The 27,527-nt window shown below is 34.0% G+C and overlaps 2 protein-coding genes across 8 annotated transcripts in view; both read left to right on the forward strand.

The window, feature by feature from the left end:
• Window positions 1-1,817, forward strand: part of LOC106100949 (protein YIF1B) — a 5,563-nt gene extending 3,746 nt beyond the window's left edge. Inside the window, exons 6-7 of the mRNA XM_013280014.1 lie at window positions 94-356; window positions 805-1,817. Of these exons, the coding sequence (XP_013135468.1) occupies window positions 94-356; window positions 805-1,053 (512 nt within the window). The 3' untranslated portion in view covers window positions 1,054-1,817. The remainder of the gene's footprint in view (window positions 1-93; window positions 357-804) is intronic.
• Window positions 1,818-3,873: 2,056 nt separating this feature from the next.
• Window positions 3,874-27,527, forward strand: part of LOC106101165 (RNA-binding protein Nova-1) — a 45,362-nt gene continuing 21,708 nt past the window's right edge. For 2 of the 7 annotated variants that reach the window (XM_013280301.1, XM_013280299.1), the window contains exons 1-3: window positions 3,874-4,267; window positions 4,670-4,750; window positions 22,464-22,610. In XM_013280301.1, coding sequence (XP_013135755.1) covers window positions 4,150-4,267; window positions 4,670-4,750; window positions 22,464-22,610 — 346 coding nt within the window. In that variant the 5' untranslated portion in view covers window positions 3,874-4,149. The remainder of the gene's footprint in view (window positions 4,268-4,669; window positions 4,751-22,463; window positions 22,611-27,527) is intronic. The other 5 variants (XM_013280300.1, XM_013280304.1, XM_013280302.1 and 2 more) reach the window with 5 other exon arrangements.

A 27,527-nucleotide genomic window follows, 5' to 3' on the forward strand; every position in this document is an offset into this window, starting at 1 on the left:
AAAAAAAAAAAAAAAAAAAAAAAGGCTCCAAGCCCCTTATAGGGGTTGTGTAGTGACATATGCTTTACTCAAACTTAATACATTAAATTCCAGGTCTTCAGCACAGGTTTTCTCCCGAACAGATCGGAATACAAGCATCAAGTGCACTCGCATATATTATCTTTGAGATGATCTTATATCTGGTGACATTGTATATTACAAATACGACAACTAACCTCAAAACTTTGGATTTACTGGCATATTCAGGTTATAAATACACTATCATGATCGGCAGCCTCCTTGCTGGCTTGATACTCAGCAAGACGGGATATTATTGCTGTTTGGTGTACAGCAGTTTTGCTCTGTCTTATTTTCTGGTAAGTTATTGTTGAAATTAACTCATATCTAGATGTTTTTCATTTATTTCCAACTAGCAATGAAACTGTTTTAAATTTTTTTTAATTGTCACATTTTTATGTAGAAAGCACAATGGCATTGAGATAAATAAACTGTTGCTATACATGCAGTTCATTCTACTATTATCAAATAATTGCATTTAAAAAAAATGTATTCTAAACACTCATGTTATAAATACCAAATAAATTTGATATTTCTTGTCCTGAAAAAAAATCTTTGAATATTGAGAAAATAAACAGTCTTAAAAATTGAAATAACAGTATATAGTCCCACAGGATTACATGTAGGAAATTGGTTATAGCAAAAAGGCTGTCCTTGCACCCATCATAGTTGCCAAACCCAATCTTACTATTATATGTAAAACATGTGTATAAAGTCTAAAACAAATTGTATTATATTATATTTCAGGTGAAAACACTTCGACTACAACTCCTTTCAGGTGCGCCAGGACCTGAGCAACCGAGTTACGGTTACCCGGAAGCTTATTCCTCACCTAACCCATATACTGACAACTGGTCCAAACCTACAGCGGGAGGAACCAAACGGAGAGTGTACTTTTTGTTATTTGTAGCTATCACACAGCCGTTACTCTCCTGGTGGTTAACTTACCATCTCATACCAAACCAAGTGGTCAGTCTGCCAACACCAGTACGATAACGATCAAAAATCTTCGTATTAGAGTTTTATATGTCGGGATTCATTTATTATATATTTTTGGATACTGTAAAAACACATTTATTTACTTAAAGCTTACAGATTAAATATATTGGTTTTATCTGATTTCAATTATTACATTAACAAGTATTCTGAGTGCAGTGTCGGATTAAGCCAGCAAGGGGTCTGTAGCAAATCCTGTCAAAGCCCTTGGTTTGCTTTAGTTTAGGGTATTAAATAAAACATTTTTTTTTACTCTGACAGTGGAGCTAGGGGCCCCTAAATTCGAGGGTGGTAGCATTTGCTACTCTTGCTGTAAGGCTAATCCGGCACTGAATAAGTGGAAATTATTTTAAAAATCATGGGTAACATGGAAAGCTTAAACTCCTATAAAGCGTGCTATAGATTCTCAGTTCTGACAGTTTTAACTGAACTGTTAAAACTGTGTGTGTAGGCAAAATTTTACCAATAAGTTGACCTGTACAGTCTTAAAATGTCAATTTGTGAAATAACTGTTAAACGGTACCTTATAACAAAATAACCTAAAATTTAATGTTTTAAAGTGCTACTGTAAAATGGCTCTAGCTTACGTAATTTTTTTTAATACTTATTTTAACGTTTTCAATGTTTAGTTAATTCTATATTCTTAACTGTTCGTAGTATATTGTGTTTTACAGTAACTGAAAGCATTTACTATAATTAATTTATTATATGTTAATTATCTGTACTAATATAAAGAGGAAAGATTAGGCATTTTTGTATTGAAATAACTCAACTACTGGGCCGATTTCAAAGATTCTTTCACCATTAAAAAACTAATCGCTAAGTAACATATGCTATATTTTATACAATTATATATTTTTCACGCGCGCGAAATCGCGAGCAGCAGCTAGTGTTTGATATAACCAAGGCATTTTACTTAATATGTGTTTGAAATTACCATAGTATAGTAGTTATCAAATATCTTAACAGCTCGGAATATAGTATGAGTTTATCTAGTGATGCCCGGTTTACACTTGGCTAGTACAATAGGACAGTTGCGACGGCCAGTAGCAGATTGAATCAAGTCACTGGCGTCAGTAAACTTTAACATTGTGCCAGTTGATTAACAGTCCAGTTATTTTACTGTATTAGATTAGTATGAACGGCGCATTACGCAGTTAGATGTAGCGGCATACAGCGTGGGGAGGACACTGAGCAGCGCAGTGACCTTGAGCTGACAAGATATTTGAAAAGACGTGTACCTAGTACCATAGTGACTAACACTGCAACAAACTTTTTTTTTTTAGTAACAGTCATTTAAGCAAAGACAACTATCGGTTATTAGAATAACGAAAACCCGAAAATTGAATAAATAGCAAAATTGCAATACTCAGAATCGAATAATTGTTTCTAAGCGGGTTGTTATCCCTAAATGATTCTGAGTGTTGCAGTTACAACTTCAAATTGTATTGTATAAAAACTTGAAATGTGGTTTTATTTATGAACAAAATTGTAAAAATCTTTTTCTGTTGCAATTGTAAATATTTCATGTTGCTTGAATTAGATTTAACATAAATGTACATTGGAACTAAAGATTTTTCCCGACTGTTTTCCGCTTATCTATAATATACAATTTTTATACCAATTAATTGCGTTATATTAAAGATAGTTTTATAAGAATAATAGTTGCTTATTTTTCCTTTAAACGAAATTTACTCAATCTTATTACTTTTTACTTAACAGTAAAAAAAAAAAACTAAATATATTATCTTTCACTCGATTTCTACCCAATGTGTTTTATGGCAAGTATATTTTTGGAATACTTATGTTAAAAATATATCCATGGTTGCTAATATTGATCGCCGTATGACCTTTCACTTTTTTACAAAAAGCATTTAGAAAAAGTTTTGCACCTTGACCCAGATTTTAGATGTGTAAGATTACACAGTTTCTGCTCAAATGTTGAGCCAAAGCCAACTAATATACCTACTTATAAAATTCATAATTAGGCTAATAAAAAAAAATACTTATTCCTACATTGAATCAGTGCAGACTATTTACCTAATACTTTAAATCTATATTCTTTTATTTAGTATTAATAAAAACATTCTTGCAAGTCCAATTATATGTACACAAGTTTGTTTTCATGTTATAATAAGAAAAGTATAAAAAGACCGCCTATTTTTAAATTAGAAAAAAAAACCCGCACAAACTGAAGTTAGTTGCGGGTGATTATTAGCTGTCAAATAACCCTGAGTAATTTTATCAATAGTGATGTAGCTACGGTACGTTAATTTTTGAAATGGTAAACTTTTGTAAATAATTTGATTTGAGAATATTTTTTAGTCTAAATAAGTAGTCTAAACTCATACCAATTAGAGTAGAGACCAGGTGAAGTTTTACATACAAATGCGATTTTCAGATTCTACATCGATGTGAAAATTGTCAATGAGTAGTGAATTTAGCATTTTAAGTGTTTAAAATTTTGATATTGTTTTTACGACTCCTGTACAAACGTTTATGTATAAAATTACGAATATAAACTAACTATTTTAATTTTCTGTTGCTTCATTCCGTTCTAAATTTGATAACTATAAAGGTAAGATATCTGAAATGGGAGTAAAAGACGATTCCGTTTTTGTCTACAGTTGGGTTCTTTATATGTTATGTTCGACGAAATGCAAAAATTGGACAAAATACAAAAGTTGAATACAACGTAAAAATACCCATTCTCACATGGAATATACCATAAAGTCGAATTGTTTCACATCACTATAATAATCAGCTGGTAGCTGTCAGAAGACAGTTCTGCCAACATTGCAGGCCGCATTCGCGAATAATTTCACGTTGGCCATGCGCCATACACAACAGCCGCAGAGCAGTATCGACAAACGTTCACATAACATTTAGACGTAATAAATATAGTGTCACTTCTCTCCTTATATTTTAGTATTAGATTATTCAAACTTCAACCCTCTACGTTTTAGTTGTTTAAGTGTTAAGTGTATCTGATAATGTTTGAATAATGCATAGTGCCGCATCCGAATACGCATTCTGAAGCAATTACGTAATGGGAATTATGCTAGAGAAGTTTAGAGTTTTGCCCTGAAATTCAACATGGCCGCTGACACGGGAATGGATACTTGCCCCAGTCCGGAAATTACGGACTCCAGAAAACGACCTCTAGATGGAGATTCAGAAAATGGAGACATCAAAAGATCACATTTTAGCTCGGGTAAGTTGTTAGACATTGATTTCGATAGATATTTATTTCATTGCGTATTTGGCAAGCAGAATTAACATTGACATAGTGTAGCCGACCCTGGTACTAGCTAAGTTCCAATAAGATTCTTATCAGAGCGTAGCGCTGTTATCACTTTGACCTATTTAAGTGATAATAAAGCCATTACGACTGGAATAAGTTGTTAAATTGTATGAAAAGTGAAATAAAATGATAAGAAGCATCGAATTTTATTCAAATAATGTTTTAGCTGTAATTCGTACGCCACGAATTGATAATTTTCGTGTGCTAGGCAAACTTTAATGATGTTTCTGTACCGTTTAGTTAAGCGGCGTATATTATAAGGATTGTTAGATTAATAAATAATAGTTGTTATATTGTATGCAATGTTTAAAGGTGGACGTTGTTTTTTAGTTCAAGACTTGGTGACGGCCTTGCCACTGGCCAACGGCCATGGCAATATAACGTCTCATTTCGGTGAGTCGTCAGCCTGTACATTCGTTTTGCTCCTCATCGGCTTTGTGGTTGTTGGTGGCGCGCACGGCGCATGGCTCACGCGCGCAGAGCTCACGCGCCGCCTGCGCTGCTGTTCACGACTCCCTGAGGGCGGGACCTCTCGGCCCTCCTCGGAGAGTGAGCACGCGGCGTAGGCGGCGCACTCCGTCATGTAAACTCCATAGCACAGCAAAACGCCTCGTTGTCGTGAGCCTCGGTATCTAGCCTCACACCGACCCACTCATGGCTTAGTCGTTGCATCGTTGGTGTGATCATCACTTTAATGTACAGACTTCGTTCATCATTTGGTTTACTGGCAAATTTACTCTTCTCGAAATTTTTTATTTCACATCTGATCGCTTTAATTTGCTTTATTTATTTGAAAGTCATCTAAACTAACAAATGGAAAGATTAACATTATTTGCATTCTCTATGATTTATTAATGTACACAGTAATTAGGTATATAGAGTGGCACCATTTCATTCATTACAATAGGAAAATATAGTAAGTGTTAGAGTTGTAACATAGCTTGTATTCAACATTATGATTCAGGTGATGACATGCAAGGTCATTGTCGAGTCTATTTGTTAGAGATGTGTTCAATTTAAAACTTTATAGAGTAAGGAATAAAGTAGGTAGTGGATTGTTTAGTTTGTGAATAATTCCAAGGTTGTCGGAGGTGGCTAGTTGAATTGTGAGGTCTAGTTTGTTGTTTATATTGTGAAATGAATTTGTATTGTATATTGTATGTACTCTTTTATATTGCTTAGATATTGAGCATGTTATAGATTTAAAATTGAACTGAAAAATATATAAGTCTGTTGTGACTACCTTTTTACATGTATGTTCTGTCCTCTGACTTGAGTGAATATGTCTATCAAGTTACTTTATGTCTATCAAGAATGTACAGTAAATATCTAGATAGGATAAAATGTTATTGGTTGGCACCAAGGATTTCAAGATTGACTTTGACACACTAAAATTCACATAAATATTTGCAATGATTATTTTATTATGTGACAGTAAATTCATTCATGATAATTGACTCAACTCATTCATCATAGGTTAAATTTTGTATTTTTGTGCTGAAAATCTACTTATTTCTCATACAAAAACATAATGTTATTAACACATTATGTTTTTGTATGAGAATGGGATTGTTAGAAGTTAAATGGTTCAACATTGTAGGCTGTAACAACAGAGACAATAAAAAAAATTAACTCAAATAGTTTTAAACAATGTATCTACCTTTAAAAGGGATTTTAACACAGTCGTAATTATTTAATAAACTTAAATACAGATTATTACAATTGCGATTTTGCGGTGAATTTGTTCGAGCGGTGTAAAAATGTGCTCACATCCGTACACGCAATGTTATGACGTAACCAACGTGCGGTCATACCGGCACCAAAGCCTCCAGCTAAATGTCAAGGGAATGATTAACTAAACAAACATCTTTACAAAATTAACACTAATACTTACAAGCAATTTTTTGAGCGCCTATGTTTATGTTGAAACTAGCTTTCGCTCGCGACTCCGTCCGCGTGGAATTAAAAAAAACATAAGTGAGTAGCCTATGTGTTCTTCCAGACTATCCTTTACGTCTATACCAAATTTAATTGAAATCTGTTTAGCCATTTAGTCTACAAACTCTAACAAACATCCATCCATCTAAACTTTCGCATTTATAATATGTTCAAATGAACACTGCAATAGTCCAGTGCCGTTAACTTGCTTGGAGACTTAAAAAAACATCATAAATAAGCATAAATAAGGGAATACGAAATGTTTTTTAAACTAATTGGACTTCACATGGTAAATTATACCAAAAGTTACATTATAACGAGAAATGAAAACATAGATAACATCCATCTTGGGAGTAAAATAACAGAAGTAGTTCAAGTATGTTACGAAAGTTTTGATATGGTTACATACTGCAGTGGTCTAGATTTAGTCAAGTGCGCAATGCGGCTTGAACCATCAAGCTTAAAGATCGACCTTAGGGTTTATCTTGAATACCTATAAGCTAACAGTAATAGCCAAAGGTTAATTTTATTTCATTTGTCTAAAAGAATTTTAACAGTGGTAGAGCCCGCTTTAACATCGTCGCACGAATAGGCCGGCTCGCCCTGTGTGAAGTGGGAGTGATTCCGCGTTTCCTCTGATGAGTGTGGTGCCGGCGGCTTATATTTAATCCCTTTCCACTCTTTTCTTAAGAGGTAAGGATGGGAAGGAAAAGCGGATTTATCGGTGGAGGAAACGCATAGGAAGGGGAAATACCCTCTTTATGTGCGTCTCCTCCACCGTCGTTGTCTATGGGCAACGGTCGCTTCGCCATTTCGGCGGTTGCAGGTGGCCGCTTGCTCGTTTACCACTTTATATTATAAAAAAATTACACTTATGTACAGTCAGCTGCATAAATATCTATAGCAATTTACAATTTTAGAAACTTGTGTACAATTTCAGTTTTAAAAGGAAGCGTACGGATACGAGTATACACATTTTTGAATAAGATGTATACAAGTTACTGTAGCTTTGTAAATGTATACATATTTATGAAGCTGACTGTACAAGATTAGTGGAGCGCGCCTTTGACCATCAAATGTATAATGAATTGAGAGATATTTGCATAAAAACGGTATAGTACGTGACCTACTTTTACTAAGTACAAATTATACCTAACGAATTCAAATAAAACACCCTGAAAATATTATTACAAATATTTTTGATTTTTATATCGTGCCGGTTACCAAACAATTTTCTCAAATCATAAAAGATAGGAAAAAATATGTGTCGATGCCGCTTCGTGATCAAAGCCTCGTGGCGCCTTTGTGCCTTCCGACCCTCCTCTCGGGGGTGGGGAGTCAGCCCCGGAGGGTCGGAAAATGAACAATCTCACTTTGTGCTGAAATTCATGAATCATTGGATCATTTTGCGCAGGTTAGGTGCGGGGTGGGGGAGAGGGGGGAATTATGATATTTAACCCAATTGGGGATTTGATTGCGAATGTAATCTAAGTTTGATTAGTCGAATGTTAAATTGCGTACGTATTTGGTTACACTATTAAATAAATAAAAGTTTATATGCCTACAAAATTTTGTTCATAATTTTTACGCAGACAGATAATAAAAATTATTGTAAGTGATTTGTTATTCTATGTTGTTATTTATTTTTCCCTTCATATTGCTTTGGATATAATTAAAAGCAAACACCTTTTTAATTCCGTTTTAAGTCTGTTCTTGTTTTCGTCGAAAACGTCTGGTAAATGGGCGTGAGCCCATCGGAATTATTTATGACTCGGTAATAGCATAACTTTTACAATAATACAACCAAAATAAACGACAGTTAAAAGTTTAAAATAATGGTCACGGTGTAGCTCTTTAGAAATTGCATAATTATTGATATAAAGTTTTCTATAATTACTTGATTACTGTGCGTTTCCACTACCAAAATTGTACGAAAACAAATCGCTATCTCTGTTTTTTTAAAGAGATTTGAGCGAGATGAATGCTTTTGACTTTTACACAACAACTTACGTGTTTGTGTGCGTTCCGTTATTGCTTTTGATAATGAAATTGTCCGTAATCGAATAATAAATTAAGGTTTTTTATTTGAATTGTATTCCTCCGTTCTAACAACGCTCGTGGGTATAATAGGCTTATCTTTAATTACGATAAACGAGTTTCCTTAATTTCTTCCTTCGGGTAAGATGAACCAACTGATTGGTTTTAAAGCCTCATGTTTGCAATTAATTCGTTTATTTTATAGATTAAGTTATATAGGTTAATTCTGTCTAATGCTGGGTTTCTGAAGTTTCCATTTTATTACCTAGCGATTCATAAGTGTTAGAATTTTATAAGTTTGAACGGAGTAAAATTACGTAGTTGTGTAATGCATTTCATGAAGTTATAAAACAAAGCTAAAGAATGGTTAAATGTAGCTAGGAAACCGACCATAAGTCACGTGATTTCTTTATTCACTGACAGCGCTTTGAGTCGCTGTATTCAAAGAGCTTTGATTTGCAGATGAAATCCGAGTAAAACTAGGCCATGATATGATCTATACTTGAAAACAGTTTTTATATCAGTTTTATTTTAAGGCTCTTATATTAATTTGTTACACTATTTTGTAGAGAATGTAATTATTAATCGATTACGGACAATCATTATCGTTAGGTTGATAACAATTATTAATTTTTATTGTTACTGTACAGAATGATTTATTATTTATGTTACATTGTTGTAGATGAATTTTTTGGTACTTTTATAAAATTTTGATATTAATTTCTTTTGAATTTGGATCGTTGAAGTAGTGAAAGAATGAAGAATGTATGGATTGCGTAAAAATGTTATTTCAGATATGATCGTTCAGATGTATGAAAGAGCAGTAAAGAATAACGATTAAAATTAAACATAAATGAAATTTACAAAATACATCTATTGAATAGTTTTTTTTATTTCGTTTTATCTGACTAAAAAACTAAGAAAGTCGATGTCTGTCCTCGGGGAGAGAACAGAGCTTTAAAAGCTTTTTCTATTACTTTGGTACAGAGTTTGTATGAAACTTATATCGTTTTAACTACTAATCTAGTTAAAAATCAACGATATTCTTTTTCTTCATAGCTCTACAGCCCTTTGTATGCCGTGGCTAGGTTCAGCAACATTTGGGCCTATGTTTTTTTTTATATACCATAAGGTGGCAAACGAGCAAGCGGCCACCTGAATCCGTCATAATGGCGAAGCGACCGCTGCCCATAGACATCCGCAATTGCAGATGCGTTGCCTACCCTTATCCGACAGAGGAGGAGACGCACGTAAAGAGGATATTTCTCCTTCCTATGCATCTCCTCTATCGTCAAGTCCACTTCCCGTTCCCATCCTCTCCTTATAAGAAAAGGGTGGTAAAGAGAAAGGGACTAAAATTAGGCCTCCGGCACCACACTCATCAGACGAAACGCGGATTTGTTTGCATTTCACGCCTGTTTTCTGTGTGGTCGTGGTATTACACCGGGCGTGCCTGCCCATTCGTGCTAAGATGTTAAAGCGGGCACTACCACTGTTGACGTCTCTGGCCACGGTCCATGCCAACGTTTTTGCATCTCGATATACTTACGATTATGATTTACTAAGATGTTAAAATTATTGTAGTTAATTGGGATTTTTTCCCATCAGTTATGGTAGACCGTTCCACTTTTTAACTAGAAAATTTAAAGTGATGAATGAAAGATCCAAAATGTTTGTTTTATACCGTAATTTTTTTACGTTTCAATACTCTCTGAATATTATTTTAGCTTCATCGTGATAAAACTTCTACACGCTTAATAATATCTATTTTAAAATGATGTTGAACGTAGTTTATTTTAATAATGTTTTAAAATTTAGTGGAATGTGTCTGTCATACGAAAAAGATGTTCATGGCTGGAAGTGTGTATGAGAATAGTTAAATACATAATTAAGAAGATAAACAACTCATAAATACAATAATATTCACTCAAGTTCTAAGTTTTGGCTTTATTTATTAGTAGAATTATTATTTAATTCCGCTCGGACTAAGTCGCGGTCATAAGCTAATCTTATGTATACACTTCTGTACTAATATAATAAAGAGGAAAGATTCGTATTTTTTGAATTTTTGTATGTATTGAAATAACTCAAAAGTAATGAACCGATTTCAAAAATTCTTGCACCATTAAAAAGCTATGCTATCACTGAGTGACATAGGCTATATGTTTATTTTTTTTTTAACTTCACGCGGGTGAAGTCGCGAGCAACAGCTAGTTTTTTATATGTCTTACTTAATATTATAAATGCGAAAGTTTAGATGGATTAATGTTTGTTAGAGTTTGTAGCCTAAACTGCTGAACGGATCTCGATGAAATTTGGCATAGACGTAGAGGATACTCTGGAAGAACACATAAGCCACTCGCTTTTGTATTTTTTTAATTCTACGCGGACGGAGTCGCGGGCGAAAGCTAGTTTGTATATATTTTTGTTGTGTATATTTTTTTGGGAAACTAAATACTGTATATAAAGTAGCAGACATGATATCAAATGTAAATCGTTATCAAGACTTTCTTGTGTTGGTTTGTGACAGGTTATGTGGTGATAACGTTATCACTCGCGGGTGCCTTATCAGCGTATTATAAAACAATTTACGATTATCAAAGTCTTATCGTAATATTGCGATGAAATTACATTTGTCGTTCCTTGTTTGTTACATTTTGTTTAATTTATAACCATTATACTCTAATATATAAATTATAACACGGCTAAACTCACGTGATAACATTCGGTGTAGGCACCGACAGTTTCGAACCCGTTGGGGGTCCTTCTTCAGGGTGAGTGATTATTCGGGTATACTCGCTATCGCGTCGCGACGGTCACTGTCACTGTCAGTGTTATAATTTATATAGTATAATGTCTCACGAAAGTTTTAATAAGTTAATTATACTCTAATATTATTCAAAGTTACTTCAGTTTTCATCGTATTCATACTGTTAAGAACAAAATTAGTACCGTACTGTAAAATTGGCGCAACTCTAGACTATCGGCATGAACGTACGTCCCTAGCTGACAGCTGTCAATGTCACTAGAAGTATGGATAGATTGGCGCGCGTCCTGAGAGAACGAACGAGAAGTGTTGCTCTGAGTTTAAAGCGACAGTATCAATTAAATAAGTTGTCTAAAAGTCCTACATAATAATAACAACGAGTTTATACTTATGTTTTTTCAAAGGCAATTAAATAAATGAGGGGCGTGCCCGTGGGCCCTAGTAAATCCATACATGTATACATATAGGAATTAGATGCTCCCTAGACCTAGTCTAGTTAAACCGGTGACGCCCATCGAAGTGTCATGCAGTAAAATAAATTACAAAATCCTTACAGCCTTACAAATAAACGCGGTAAAAAGTTAACTGAGTATATTAAATTATAGTAAATTTATGCTAGTATTTGCTTATACTCAGTTTATTACTAAGTTTAATTTTATACCGTGTTTTTTTGTAAGCCTGTTATTGGATTTTTTTCTAGGTTTGTCACAAATGTTATTAGATACCATTAAAAGTAGTTTTTAAAATTAGATAATAATTACTTCTCATTTAGTTAATGACGTTTACAATATAAATTAAAAGTATGTTAACAAATGACGATTTCGTATACAAAGTTAAGTTAGTACCTCGTTGGAGACTTGTATGACGACGTCAAGTTTTAAACGTCTAAATTCGGAATACCGCCGACGTATGCGTTTATCTAATTCATTGTTATTACAAGTGGGAAGGTATATCCTTACATTTATGTTTAAACACGTTGTCCTTGGCAACCCACGCTATATCGCCATTATCGCTTACCTCAAATCATTATGAACATATCTAAAATATACGGTTTTATTCTCTTTTACATACCAATTTTGATATGTGATTTTAGAATGTTTGTTTTTGCTAGTATTAAAAATATTTTTACGTGAAGTTTTTATGTAGACTATTGTAGGTAATAAGGGCCAGTTTTAACATTACCTGCGTCAAGTACGAAAAGTGGCTAAACCATTTTTGAACGAGGCATTAGTTTCTTTCGCAGAGTGTGGTAACAACTAGTAGAATAAAAATATTTGATATACGATAAAAAAAAGTCAAACTTGAAATTTTATTCAAACTACTAAAATTACAAAGTACAGCATAACTCGATAACACTATTTCCTGTTGAATTTTTTGTGCTTCGAAATGTTGTATCTATTCTAAAAGTTTAAAGTAATTTGATCTGTAAATATAATGCGTTAAGTTCTAATATTCTATGTATTTACTTTGGTGTAAAATTATACAATGTGCATTAGCAATAAAATTGTTACGATACTTGTACGATACCGCTTCGTCTGCTGAATAATAATTGACAAACATGTTGGTCAATGAATTGGAATGAATGTAAAAATATGTATAAAACTATGCATAAACTGGCACACTAGCCTGACTTCAACTTGCTATCTACAGGCATGTGTAAATCTGTCATGCCAGTGCCTGGTATCCAAGTAGATAGCACGATATTTGATTTTGTGACAGCTGTGGGCAAGCAAGGATCGAAGGGGTACGAAACTCTATACTGGCATCTCTCGTTTCTTTCGGTCTCGTGAACTGGTTAGCCACTGTTTTACTGGAAATCTTTAAGATATAAGCGTTTAAACTATTTACTCAGGTTTCCCTATATCTATGTATTCTATCTTTCCTTTACTAATATCTGTCTGAATTTGTATAGGTATTGAAGTATTTAAAATAATATCGAGTGTGTTATCAAGTCTTACCTAAATTTCAAAATACGTCAGTTTTTAACACACTGTAGCTTTAAAATCTTCATGTTCAAATAAAGCCCTTTTAGGAAAAACAAAACAATACTTTGTGTAATTAAAACATGACATAGTTTGGAAGTCAAAATACGAAAGTGAATGTTTCAATTAAAAATGTAAGTAGGTGAGTTTAGTCTACGTTTAAAGACGTTCTAGATCCTTCTGTATAGTTAATTAGAATTCTTTGCTCGTACACCAGTGGTCTAAGCACTAACATACTTTCGATTTTTATTACCCCGACGACGCGCTCGCTTTTTGTTATGCAATCCGTGTAATCGGTCTAACTTCTGTACAACGAATACATTGGAATCGCCTTTGTTTTAGTTACGATAACAGGATTCGATTTTTTTAAATGTTGAGATGTTTTAACACAAGAGAATATTAAGTTTTTAAGCTCTGTCCCGGATATGGGAATGGAATGAAGATTGAGAGTCACATTAGTTTTAGTATAGTACACAGTAGTAAACTAAATACATCTCAGAATCGTATTAAAATAAGGTTATCTTTTTTACAATTTTTGCATGTATTAGTTGCATTTTCTTATAAATGTGGGTTACTATGTTTTGTATTGTTAATCGCGGAATTATAAAAAAACTAGTAATAAATATAGCCTATGTCATTCAGCGATAATGTAGCTTTCTAATGGGGAAAGAATTTTTATTATAGGTCAAGTAGTTTCCGAGTTTATTCGTTACATACTAAAATGACAAGACGATATCACTCGATTAGAAGTAATAAATTGCAGATGTAATTTTCTTAATAAGACCTATTAGATTCTAGTTTTATTGCATTAAAATATAGATAGCCTTGTGTTTTTTTTTTTAATTATATTGCTTACACGATTACGATATCTATTAATAATCATTTTTTAAAGATAGAGTCAAGGTGATTCCGCTGCAGTTTTTTATCAATATATGCTAGATTTTACATAAAGACAGGTGTTTTTTTTTAATGTAGGATATCAGTGGATTATACATTATAAGTTGTATTTTTTGCAACAATTTGTATAGATTTTCACCCTTTGTAATATGATTTTTTTTTGTTTTTAAATTAAAGTTTAGATAAAATTTACTATCTAGCCTATGTGCTACTGTATGTAGTAATTTATCTTTATAAGAATTATTCTAGAGTTGTGCGGTAACTTTTTCCAAACACATCTTCATTAATTGTAAAATTTACTATAACCAACTTTAACCCGTAATTCGATAGTGTCCAGTGTGATCAACTTATTAAAAATATGTACAGTACAGATAACTAGTTTTATTAAGGGTTAAGATGCTCCTGATTTATGAGAAATAAATCAATGTTTAAATTTTAAACTCGTTGCCAGATTTCAGAACATAACCTGGCAACGATCGCGTTTTCAATCTAACGCTACGCTGCTGTGATATGTGCCCCTGGTACATTTGCTGTACTGCCATCTTGATAGGGATGATTTACGTGGCTAGATAACTCGATATTACCATGCAATTTGCCCTCGTATATTACCGTCGGTAATCCGGTAATCGGTATCTCGGTAATCCGTCATCTTCCGTTTTTCGTATTTTTTTAATGCTGCGAATAATTTACGTAGAGATCCTACTTCATAAATTATAATTAAACAATTAATTTGTTATTTTATATCATTTGTTATTAAGGCCGAGGTTTCACGTGTTGATTAAATTCTATTTTACCAGAAGAATGTTACCATTAAATAAAAAGCGGTGATTCTTTGCTTTTGTTTGTTTTTATATCAGTTAAAATTGCGGATCTTACAACTTGTTTCTACTGTAGTAATAACATTTTATTTTCTAAATAACTCTTGATTTATCTAATTTTTTCACTTCGAGATAAAAGTCAGTTATGTCCGATGGGCTCGCTGTCCAAAAGTAGGGTGTGGTCCTCCAGCAATATGGGGGTTGTGCGGCGGGCTGACAACCCGTCCACGGAAAAAAGTCTTTGTTACGGAACCGACACGAGGAGAGAGGGAGAAAGATAAAAGTCGGTCACTAAATTTTTACTAAATGAAATCGAAAATTGCAATCTTTTGTTAATGTAAGAAAATCTACTAACCTTTAAATGACTAGATATATTAAAAACAAATCTGATTACTTAGAAAAATGTAGACTTACGTAATAACCTCCGCCTACGTAAATTTTATTAAAGATGAAAGCCGCACCCTTGTAACGAGGGTCGGAGTGAACCCATATAACTTTTGTTTGCTCAGCGACTACAGTTGGAAGTGAATCTACCTGGTAGATATACCCTATGGTAATTGGATATATATTTACTTAAAGTTTACTTCAAGTATGTTCTTGTTCAGTTGTTATTCTAAGGAAACTCATTTGTATTCGTTTATTTAAATAGGAAAATATGTTAAACTCCAGGCGTAACAATAGTAAATTTATGGATTTTGGTGCGATTGTAAAAGTAAATGGGATAATTCTATTTGTATTAGTAATTTTGGTTATAGGAATTGCTCTGTTCTTAATCTTGGTAACTAAACGATATGGACGACTATAAGGGCATCCCACCAAATTGTAAATTGTCTGATAACAATCCAAAGTGTGAATTGTGTGATGGAAATGTCGGATTTTGTTCCGTTATCTGAGTCTATAAACCAGTGGTGGGAAAGGTCCTAAATGTCATAATATTTATAAAATCACAGATTAAAAAACTAGTCTAGAAACAAGTATCTGTATGTAATCCTATTAGATTTTGTATTTTTACGTAATTAATTCTGTTACCTGTTTCCCGTTACCTCATCTCTGCAGTATATCTGCAGTTCTCGTGTCCTGCAGTATACTTACGTAAAACTTCGTCTAGCATTGGAGGTCTGCCATATTAACCCTGGCTTGTATACTGAACTGTCAGTTGTATAGTTAATTCCGCCAATATTCTCAATTGTATTTCTTTGATAAATTCTTGTTCGACCTTAAACAAAGTGAAGTCATTTCTCTGATTAGATATGTTTCGTAACTTTAGGTCGCTCGTGTTATACACGATTTCTTTTATCATCTTTTATAATTGTGTTATGTATATTTTATATGCATATTGGTAAATATCTAACCGTTTTTATTTAAAAATATTATTGACTAGCTTTCGCCCGCGACTCCATTTCGCGCCCGCGATTTCAAAAATTCTTTCACCATGATAAAGGCAATTTATCTGTGAGTAACATAGGCAATATTTTTTTTTTAATTTCACGCGGGTAAAGTTGCGAGCGACAGCTAGTAAATGAATATATTTGTTACTTCATCGTAGCTAGCAATTGATGTAAAAGATCTTGAGTGGCGAACAAATTCCTGAATATTTGACGCGTGTCCGTAATCGCGAATGGACCAAATCGCCACGAGTTGTTTTTAGACGGTACGATAACCCTGCAGTAATTTATTGACCTGTCTCTCAAAGTTTTTGTATGCTCTGTATCGTTCAGTACCCTCGTTTTTGGTGAAGGCTCGTCAAGGTCATTTAGGAATTGTTTTTATTATTGTAGTATTTACTTAACACAAGCAAAATCCGTATTGTAATGTACATTTAAATAAGCAACTTGTTTTGCTTCGTCCTCTAGGTTGCATAATGTTTGAAACAAATTAGCGTATACGTAAAGGTTGGTAAATATTTGCGTCTAAATGTTTTGTTAAGTCGGAAATTTTAAGTGTACACTATTGCAATAATATCGATAAGTAAAACTTTAGAAAGCGATACCGCAGCAACGCAGAACATCACTATGCCCCCTATGTTCTACATCGACCTAATTAGCTTTATCGATAGAGTCACGTATACGTCTCTTTGTAATTTAACAAGTCTTAGTGAATAGATTTCCCGCTTTTAATTTGGTCATGTTTCACTGAGCTGTGGATCTCCTCGACTATGTTTCCGGTTCGTTAGAACACGATGCGACGGTCGTACGAACAGGTTTTCACTAGGTCAGTTCGCTCCAACGTACACGTACAGATTATAAACGTTGTTTACAAGTTGTGCAATACCATCTTTGTTAACTTTGAAGTGTGTTTAGATTGAATTCAACACAACAAACCTCATGATAGACTGTAATACTTCTCGAGCCCTTAACCTACCCCTTTTAGACAGATTACGGACTTCGAGTTGGCTGTCTTGGCACAGCTCTCGTCTCTTCCACAATTATACATTCATGCACGTCGGTTTCGAGTGCTCCTCATAGCGCCGTTCTTGAGTATTTCGTCAATCTGATGATACCTGACGCAGTAGTAATATCAATCCCAGAACCTTCTAAAAAATGTTCTTCTCGGTATCTACTTGATATAATACAGCCGCAAGCTACATTGAATTATACAATTTCCATTTCAAACCAAATGAATTCATATTTAAAATACAATAAAAATCGACATTGCAAGGAAAGCGAGAGCGATGAAAATGTTATCAAAGCGACGGAGAGCGGCGGTCGGGGCTTGTGTTGACAGCTGTCGACGTCTCTCAGTGAATAGGACGCGGTAACCATGACCCCCGCATTTACTAGGACATCTAACTAAGGGTTGAAAATTGAAAGTCACTAATTTCACTTTCAATGCTCTAGTGATGTTCTGTAAAGTCATTTCATTTGATATAACGTAATATGATTATTAATTACTATGCTACTTACTAACTTCAAGTATTGCGGAATGGAATATATCTCATAATAGACGATCTTTTTACACAGTTTTTATCGAAAATTCGGGAAGTAAGTCAAATCTTTGTTTACATGAAAAGTTTATTTGACTGTTTGGAATTATTACGGCTTATATAAAAGTATCGATCTTGATATCTTATGATAAAAATATGAAAGTTAATATAATAATAACGATTCTATCCCGTTTTAATCCTGTATTTTAGATATCCTACTCTTAGAAAATTCATATAAAAAACGTTGACGTAGTAACCAATTAACCTTATTTTAATGCGTTGTGAAATATTTCTTTTTATAAACGCCAGAGAAATTGTTTTTCATGACTGTAACATGGTTCGTAACGTTTCGTGGCTGATGTATGGGACCGTTATGACATTCCTAGCCGATGTTATTGGAAATTCTATCCTAAATTCAACCCGCATTTTCTTTTGCTGAAAATTTATTTAATAAAGATTTTCTGTCTTTGTCCAATGTAAGTTTCGTTTGAATTCACAAGGTGGGAACTAAAAAAATAATAATAAAACACTGGAAAAGTATTTTCAAAAACTCTGTCCCTTTCTAAAGTAAATTAAATTGGCTTTTTTATCTATAAGTAGAATTGAAATGGAAGCTGAAAAAACGTTTGCTGAAACAGTGAAAGTAAACACAAACTAAGCTAACACTGAGCTTGCTGATAAAATAAAAAGTGAAACTTGAATGTTGAAAATTTTATCGATAAAAAACGAACGTTGAAAGCCCATCACTATTAGATTGCAATAAACGTTTTTATCACTTCGCGAACGTATAAAAACGTTATTTCCCTTGAAAAATAACATCGCATTTACTCTGTTTGTCTGAATTAATATTTAATATCATCTGCTTTGTGTGAAGTTTTTCTCCCCTACGATACAAAACAAAGGTAACTCATTGTGTACGAGAATGCAGATCGTCTCGTTTTCTGCTTTGATTAAACTGTAAGCTGGCAACTCCAATTAACTCCTGATTGTCAGTGTTGCCGTGAAAGGGAAATTCAAATAGCATGACTATTATCATTGTATTGTAATTACCAGACTTTTAAGCAAATGGAGTAATGAAAGATTGACGCTGACATCTAAATTGCTTTCTGTAATAATTTAAACTACAGTATAAGCGGGTATATAAATACGATCGTATCTAGAAAAACAGCAATATCTATTCCAATAAAATCCTATGTATTATAGATGACTATGTTAGAAATAAGTTTACTTATCGAAAAGTAGTTTTATAACAAAAGTCAATCTAAACGATTCATTTTACTCATAAAATCCTGAAGGCAATTTTTTCTTGGATATATTTTCTTTAACTCAGTTTTCTTAGGAATTGGGATTGTTTTTTTACATTTTTGTACATGGATTACTTATCATAATTTTACATGATTTTGCTCTTTGCCGGAGGTAATTCTATTGCAGTGGCACAACGCCTAACGCCAGGGGAATCTATAATGATGTAATTTTCCGTCGCCGCAGACACGGCAGTCATTTTACTCGGCAATTTTATTGATTGGTAACGCTTTGGAAGACGTGCCATTAATCTTTATGAGGACGTATTGGCTGACACATTGTTACAATTTAATGATGAATGGAAAATCGCTAAATGCCAATGTTTCGTGGGATTGTAGCCATGCCATATTGCACTGTCTTTGATACTAGTGTGTCATTACCGGAATCCACTAAGAGAAACATGTACTCCATCTCATTTGCTTTTATCTATACTAATATAGAGAGAAAAAATGTACTTTTGTATGTATTGATATTGGAAAAAATCTTTCACCATTAAAAAGTTATGTAATCAGTGAGTATAGGCTATATTTCTTAATATTTTAAATTTCTCTCGGGCAAATGTTATTTTAATGCAAATTGTTACATTTGGCCAATTTACATTGCTATAAAGGTACGGTGTACGAGCAAATTATCGATAATCAATTCCGACCAAATGCCGGCTTCGGATTATCGAAATCACGTATGTGATTATCGCTGGCTGTGTGTAGTTATCTAAATGCATGGTCGGACGATTTCATTGTCTGTACTCTAGTTCCCAAATAATTTGTTAGTATTTTGAGCATTGATTTTGAAGGTAGAGGTTATTGAAAATGAATGGTTACTGAAAACATGCACAATGCATCAGTGTCTGAAGGGATATATGTTCAAGAAACAAGTGACGACGATTAAAAGAACTGGCAACTGATGGAAAACATGAAGACGGGGAAATGTTATAAAAAATAGGGTTTAGTTTGGAATTGTACATCGTATTGGAACGTAGTAATGCAGCTTCTGATTATTAATTTTCTGACATAGTCTCCCATTAGTCAACATGTCGACAAATTAAATTAATGTCGCCATATTAATTAATTACATGTCAGTAACAGAGATCGTTATTATTTTTCCTTCCCTCGTTTAAATATAAATTGAAACTGTGATTTGTATTCTGTATAATTTTCACTAATATTATGGAGAGGAATTATTTGTATGTTTGTAACGAATGAACACAAGAACTAGTCATTCGTTTTCTAAACTTCTTTCACCATTAGAATGCTACATAATACCTGTTATAGTGGTAAGAAGACGGGCCTGGCCACTTGTTTATATTCTGGTATAAATAAAATTTGGAACAGAATAAAATAGTCCAGAGTCTCGCATAGGTTACACTATTTTTTCTTCGATAGTTAGTGTAATAAATCATCGATAGTCGTGTATCGATATATTATCGATCATCCCTAGTTTGTATCGAGGTCAAATGGGACATTGTAAGACGCTGCGCTGCCATACTGCCACTCAATTGTAGCACATTGGACGGTACTCTAGTTTCTTTTGTATCCCATCGATGTTTAGTTTGTATACGATGTCTTTATGAAGCTAACTTTGCTGTTTCTTTATTCGTTTCAAGTGTATTTTCTTTTAGGTCTTTTGCTTTGGTAGAGTGTTCGAGTTGTTTCTGTCTGCAGATTTTGTCGTTTATTCTTGCTTAGCATTTTTGAACAGCTTATTTTGAAACGATCCTCTATTTCTATTTACAACTTTTATATTATAAAATGTTAAGAAGATGTTTGTTAATAAATCACTTTTTATATTATGAAGAAATATTATAGAGATGTGTAGTGAGAAAGCTCTGCGTAAATTTATTTTTAGAACGGATGTTACCACATTCAACTTGGCACTAGTTTAATTTGCTACCGTTTAATTTGTAACTAATGATCTATTTTGTGTAGGAAAGTGGATCAGCCGATGAATGAAGTTAGTTAAAATTTGTGTTCTCTTCTATTGTACTCCTTAACTAATTTGTTGTATCAGAAAAACAAAATATGATTTATTTCTTTAATTTAAGGTACATTTTTGTTTATTCCCGTTTTCACAGTCCCAAGGAAAGCAGTCATTTGTTACCCCACCTTCCGTAGCGACGTATCGCAATGTAGTTTACGTCTTGTAATAGTGGGACAATTCTTTTCTTTTATTAAAAACAATGTTTCTTCGTTAAGTCTTATCTTTAGTAGTTTTATGTTGCAGTGGTTTTTAGGTGTTACGTATTCTAATAAATTTATCTGAATGTTGGAAGTGGGTAGAGAGTTTCTTTTCACCCCTCTTAATTCAATTAATTAGATATTTCACAATTGATATTGATTCCTCTTTCTGATCGAATGGTCTCATGTGTTGGTCTTTTTCAATCAGTTCCCAATCAACGATATGTCAGGGGCATATTATTTTAGCCAATAATATACTATATTCTATACTAGCCGTTCATTTAACTTCACGATAAACAAGCACGATCTATAAATTTTATAAAGTCTAGAAAACATATATCATTAAAACTATTCTGTCTTTGACATACTCTTCTGCATCCATGTAGATGTAGCTATTTCTGATTAATAATGAATGCATGGCAATAAATAAACGCAATAAACGATGCCGTTTTGTTCTCGTTTTTATGTTATGCAATAAAGGTCGTATGCCGATTTATGACCTTTTGATTTCACGGATCCAATAGATTTGCGATATGTATTGGCCAATGTTCATAGAATCTTATAAACTGCTGTGAATACTGACACAAATTCATTCTAGAAATAAACTATTCAAAATTGCTCTTCAATTTACATCATATATCGCGGGTAGGGTTGCCAGATGATTTAAAATATTGATATCGATAAAAAGCTTTTTATTTAATTTTTGAGTGATATTTTACTCGATATCTTTTGTTATTGATCTGACAACCCTATTTACGCATGACAAACATAATGTTTAACTATGTGGTTCACCGCGTACACGACACAAATGTGTGGTATGGTATAAAATAATACTAATTTTAACATTACTTATTATATAAAAAAAATTTAAACATTTCATGAACTCAAATGTTTTGTTTTGTTAATACTATTTTACTCTTAAAATATATCTTTTTATCCCATACCACTCAACATAAAAACTTACTCATAAACTACATAAATAGATTGATCAAAAGAAACTATCCAATGAGTGTTATTTTATTCACTTATCTACATTCTTTATTCTTTAAATTGATCGTTAGGAATATTATCAAAACAGTTGGAGTACAGTCCTTGACTTTTATAAAATCAAAAATAAATTGTCTATTATTAAGAAATATCCACTAGTATATGTTTTTGAGCGTTGGAAATAGAGGCGACTTTCTGGTCATTTACTATTATATAAAAAAGCTATAGGACCGTCCTCCTCTGACATGGTGACAGTAAGTAACGTATGTTTTGGTCTCCAGCAGTGGAGCCGACGTACCACTTCAAGGTGCTGGTGCCGTCGATGGTGGCCGGCGCCATCATCGGCAAGGGCGGTGAGACCATCGCCCAACTGCAGAAGGACACCGGCGCCAGAGTCAAGATGTCCAAGTCTCATGACTTCTATCCAGGTCAGTCTTTTTTACTAAAGTCATAATGTGCAATAAAAATGTCACTTGTTAGTATTGAGAGCAGAATTTTTTTGTGATATATATATTTGTGCGAGCATTTCACAGTTGCATATAATCGCGATACTTGTAAAAGTAAACGTCATTTTAACAAACTATTGTTGAACGATGAGAGTTACGGGAACAATAGTGGCAACGTAAATACACCCCGCGCTTCACTACACAGCCGTCGGCCGTAATTGTCGTCTTTGTCGAAATCCATTGAGAATATTAAAAAAGAAAGCCCAAAGAATAATACAAGAGATTCATAATTTCGCTATTCTCTAGACCATTGTAATGACTGCGGCTCAAAACTTGCCGTGGACTTGAATTAAAGTGGTGAATTATTGCGGACACGCTGGCGTATCTGGAGGGGGCATGCGTTGACCCACTTGTGTCAGGATTTAGCGCGCCAGCCGACCCAAGAAGCGCTTTGTTCGCAGACCTAGTTACGGGCGGGGCGGCCGTCTGCGCGGCTTTTTGCCCGCCCGCTCTAGTTTCACGTCGAGCTACTCGTAACCCGGCTACGGGCTACGGGCTGGGGCTGCGCCGTTTACTCTTAATTTTGTGCCGGGGGTTTCGTTTGGTTTACTTTAAGTACGATTTGACTTCTATCGAGACCCGAGATATTGTTGCTTTTGGAAAGAGGCCGATGTCTTTTGTTAGTTATTTTACAACTAATTTTCTTTTCTTTTAGATTTTTATTGTATTTTTATGAACGATGAGATAACCAAGCAAACTATAAATTGGAATAAATTGCGAATGGCCACAGCTATTCAAAACTTACGAACGATATTAGGACAGGAAAATACAAGTTCATCGTTTATTGATTGTAACTTTTTGCCTATACAGTAATTACTCGTGGATACTTGAAACTGCAACTTACATTATGGTTGCAAACTGCACGACGTCGATAAAAACACGCCAACAATGGCTGCCGTGGCCTTGGATCGTGGCGTGCTCCGCTCATTGTAGCCTAATGAAAGAAAATCGTTTTACTTCCTCGCTATTGTCTTGTCTGCCTCTCCCACTTTGTGTAACTTTTCTTCCATTGATCTGATGGTCAATGTCATATTCTCTTTATTCATTGTCACACGTGTTGACACACTTACTATCGCTTCCCGAGAAGTCGCAAGGGAATATGCAAAAGTAGACTACATTGCTTAAAAATGTGTCACACTGCAAATGAGACCATTTTCGCCGCACTAGGTAAAAGGTAACCTTAAGGTTAAGAATTTATAACTCAAAAAGTTGAACATATTCCGTTAATATTAACTTCGTTAATGCTACTAATTTATGTTTCATGAATATTAGAGAATAGATAAGCAATCGCAAGTTCGTTTCCTTCGCTACCGTTCCCAAATTCAGTGGTTAAAGTTTAATCTCGGACAGTTCTGTTAACACGAGAATCTACCGCAACATTGTATAGTGCAATTCAAACTTTATTGCGGCTTGCGGTTTTTTATATTGACACTGCAAAAGACCCATATTTCGACTCCTTTGTCGATTTAAAGTGGTTTCTTTACGTATCGCAAAATGCTAGGTCTTTGTGACCCCTTGCTCTCGTCTATCTTGATCTAAAGTGTACAAATCGTGCGTTTGCAGTTAACCAAGAGCTTCAATAAAGTGGGAGTGTTATAATACACGAGTGTCGGATCCCGCCAACTGTACCGCATTGCGGCACAACTCGTCGTTTCAAATATTTTCCCTGCAGAATGGAGCTCGCCTTTTCATGTTACTCCCAGCGTCAGTAACGACTGTTTACCGCTTATTCTCATTTACTTCTATAAGAATATTTTTTATCTGTAAACAAGGAAACCTTGGAGTTAATTTTAATGCAGCAATATTTTTTTTATATTGTCCTATTTTACAATCGATATGTTTTTATCACCGTGAGATTCTATTACCGTAAACCTTGTATTAGAACACAATTGTGTTGTCCTTTTCTTTTTCAAAGAGAATAAGAGGGATATATTTTTATATAAATCACAGGGTAAACCCACAGTTACGTCCTTTTAATTGACTTCCCAAAAGAAGAAGAAATCTGTTATAATAAAGTTGCAAAAATTTTAACAAATTCTTCATTAAAATACACATGTTAAAAAATAAGAATTTTAAACAAAACGTTAAAAGTATCTCGAAAGCTTTTAATTCTCATAGAGTTGAATTTTTTCAGACTTAAAAAATGTTTAGAATGGAGCTTGAGGAATTTCGCGTACAATTTTAAAGGACGCAAAGTATACCTACATCGTTTTAGCGTATTTGCCTTCTTTTTAATTTAAAGGTTGAACCTTTTAAGTTAATAACCGATAATATTAAAGCGTTTGTTTAATTAACTAGCTGTTCCCATGCGTTTACATGTGTCAAATTATCAATTGCAAATGTCAAAATGACATGACATGATGACAAAGCATGGCAACTTTGCTTCCTTGATGTTGGCAGCAACTTATGGTCTCTTTCCCACATAAGGTTTTATCCAAAATATTTACCCCCTAAGTTTAATGGCGTAAAAATATATAGCCTAAAGCGTGATGTAAGTGTAGGGCTTTTTATTTAAGAAATAATTATTTAAAAATATGTTGTAATTACTGACATTTTAGGAAACAAAGAAGTGTGTTTACGTTTTATTATAATAGTATAGATTCAGTCGTCGTAAGGTTTATTTATTAATTGGACTTTGAAATGTCGGAGAGAAATCCGAAAAACCTAGATCAAAAACCGGATGTTGCCTCTACATTCAAACTAGATGTGAAAGTTTTTTTTTTACATTTACACTTGCCTTGAACCGTTAAAATGCATCATTTTATTTCGCGTTGTGCATTCAGCCACAGCTATAAAGCTGGCGATATTTCAGCCGTTCCGGTTTTTTCCTCCACATAAATAATAGAGCGTTCACATTCAGCCAGATATTGTTTATTGTTTGGCATCGCGCGGGTCGGACTCGATGCGAAATCCTCTCATTACTGAGCCCCAGTGACACTGTTATTTAACCTGTTCTTTTTTTATTTAAACAAAAATTAACCACACCAGTTAAAGCGTAACAAAAACTCACAACAAGGTTTTATTTTTATTTTATTTCTAAAGACAATAAATATAGAATTTGTAGCCGAATACTAAAACGAAATATAAGACTTGGCGCAAACTTTAGACTAAACAATCGCACACTGTTAAGCGATTGTCGATTGTTTCTTAGCCAATTCGACTGTTCAGTTGCACACCTACAAAATAAATTGTGTGGGCATCTCCAAATAAGCTTATAGGAATCAAAGCGATAACAAACGGTTGTGCGATAGTTTAGTTTCACGTGTGCGCAATAAACTCCAAATTCCATAAAATAATTTATGCCCATCAAATTGTAAGCGGCAATTACAGAGTGAGGTATTTAAAATTAGTTTCAGTATCGTTAGTGTTTTGTTTTGAGGCATAGATAACATCTAAGCTTGCATCAACGTTAAATTTTTGTTTCAACTATGTTAGGTGTGTCAAGGTCTCGAACGTGAGACCTTTTGATTTACACAACCAGTTAGATCGTTGAGATCGAGTGTTCGCTCGCGTGTTTCGTAACGGAGGTTCTAATTGAGACAATGATGTCATCTGCCTACGTCCTTGGTTGGAAATTTGTCTGTTTAGGTTTGAAAGTGAAAGTTTAGAGTATCCACTGCTAAAGATAAGTATAAAAACACTATCACGGTATTTGTCGAAACATAACGAACGAGTAATTTAAGAGATTTCTTTAGCCTATATAATGTACACATGGCCAATATTTACCTGCCTCCAAATCCGTTTAAAAATAAACCACAGCTGACAGGCCGAGCCCGCCCCGTGACGTCACATTACACCTTATGGACTGGAGTGCATTTATTGGCACACATCTCGGTTCGCTGACGCATTGCGACAAAAAAATGTAGCCTGAAGTGACAAGCTCGAGGCCGTTTCTAATTATCTTACCCTAGCGCGAGCTAATGAGGATGGGGTATAATGGCTTATTGTTGCGGATGGCGCGCCCCGGGAAATGTGCGCTTATGCACAAATTAGGCGCGTTAAATTGCCCCCGAATTGGGTCGAACGCGAGCGATTTGCTCTCCAATGTATTGCGTACAAACATTGCGGAATGCTATTTGATTGCCAAAATGGATTTTAATTTTGAAACAATTGTTTACGTGCTGCTAGTATTAGGGATAGATTAGGAATCAGTTGGTTAGTTAGTTGGTTTTCACTCTCAGTTCCCAAATACTATCACGTATTTACGTTACTCTTTTTCATTTATTCTTTTATTCTAATATTATAAACAGGAATGATTTGTATTTTTGGATTTTTGTATGTATTGAAATAACTAAAAAACTACTGGACTAATTTCAAAAATTCTTTCACCATTACAAAGCTACGTTATCAGTGAGTAACATAGGCTATGCGCAGGCAAGGTCGCGAGAAAGAAAGAGTTAGTATAATATAAAAGTGATCATAGAATGTTTTTTTTTTGAAGTAATTTGTAACTTTAAAATCAAATTAACTGATGGTGAAATGTGTAACTTAATTTTATAACAATTAGCTCGTTTGAATTTCGTCAATTAGCATAATAAAGTAATTAGTGCGTTCAGCGGTGTTGCGTTACGCAACTCGGCCCCGTTATCAGCGAGGTTATTTTTGTTATAACACCGATAAAGCTCGCTCCCCTTTAATTGTGAACGAATTTACAACTGTACAAGTTAATTACACATGTTTGCTAAATGGTTTTTGAAATATGGTTCAGGTACAGAAATATAAACTAAACGACAATTTTTAAAATTTATTTATGGACATTTTATGCGACGATACGATGGGGACATAAACCCGAAAGTGTTAAGATAGAATGTGGATTGCTACAAAGGTAGAGGAAGACCG

The sequence above is a fragment of the Papilio polytes genome, unplaced genomic scaffold (assembly GCF_000836215.1).
Source record: "Papilio polytes unplaced genomic scaffold, Ppol_1.0 DF824024.1, whole genome shotgun sequence".
Lineage (NCBI taxonomy): Eukaryota > Metazoa > Arthropoda > Insecta > Lepidoptera > Papilionidae > Papilio > Papilio polytes.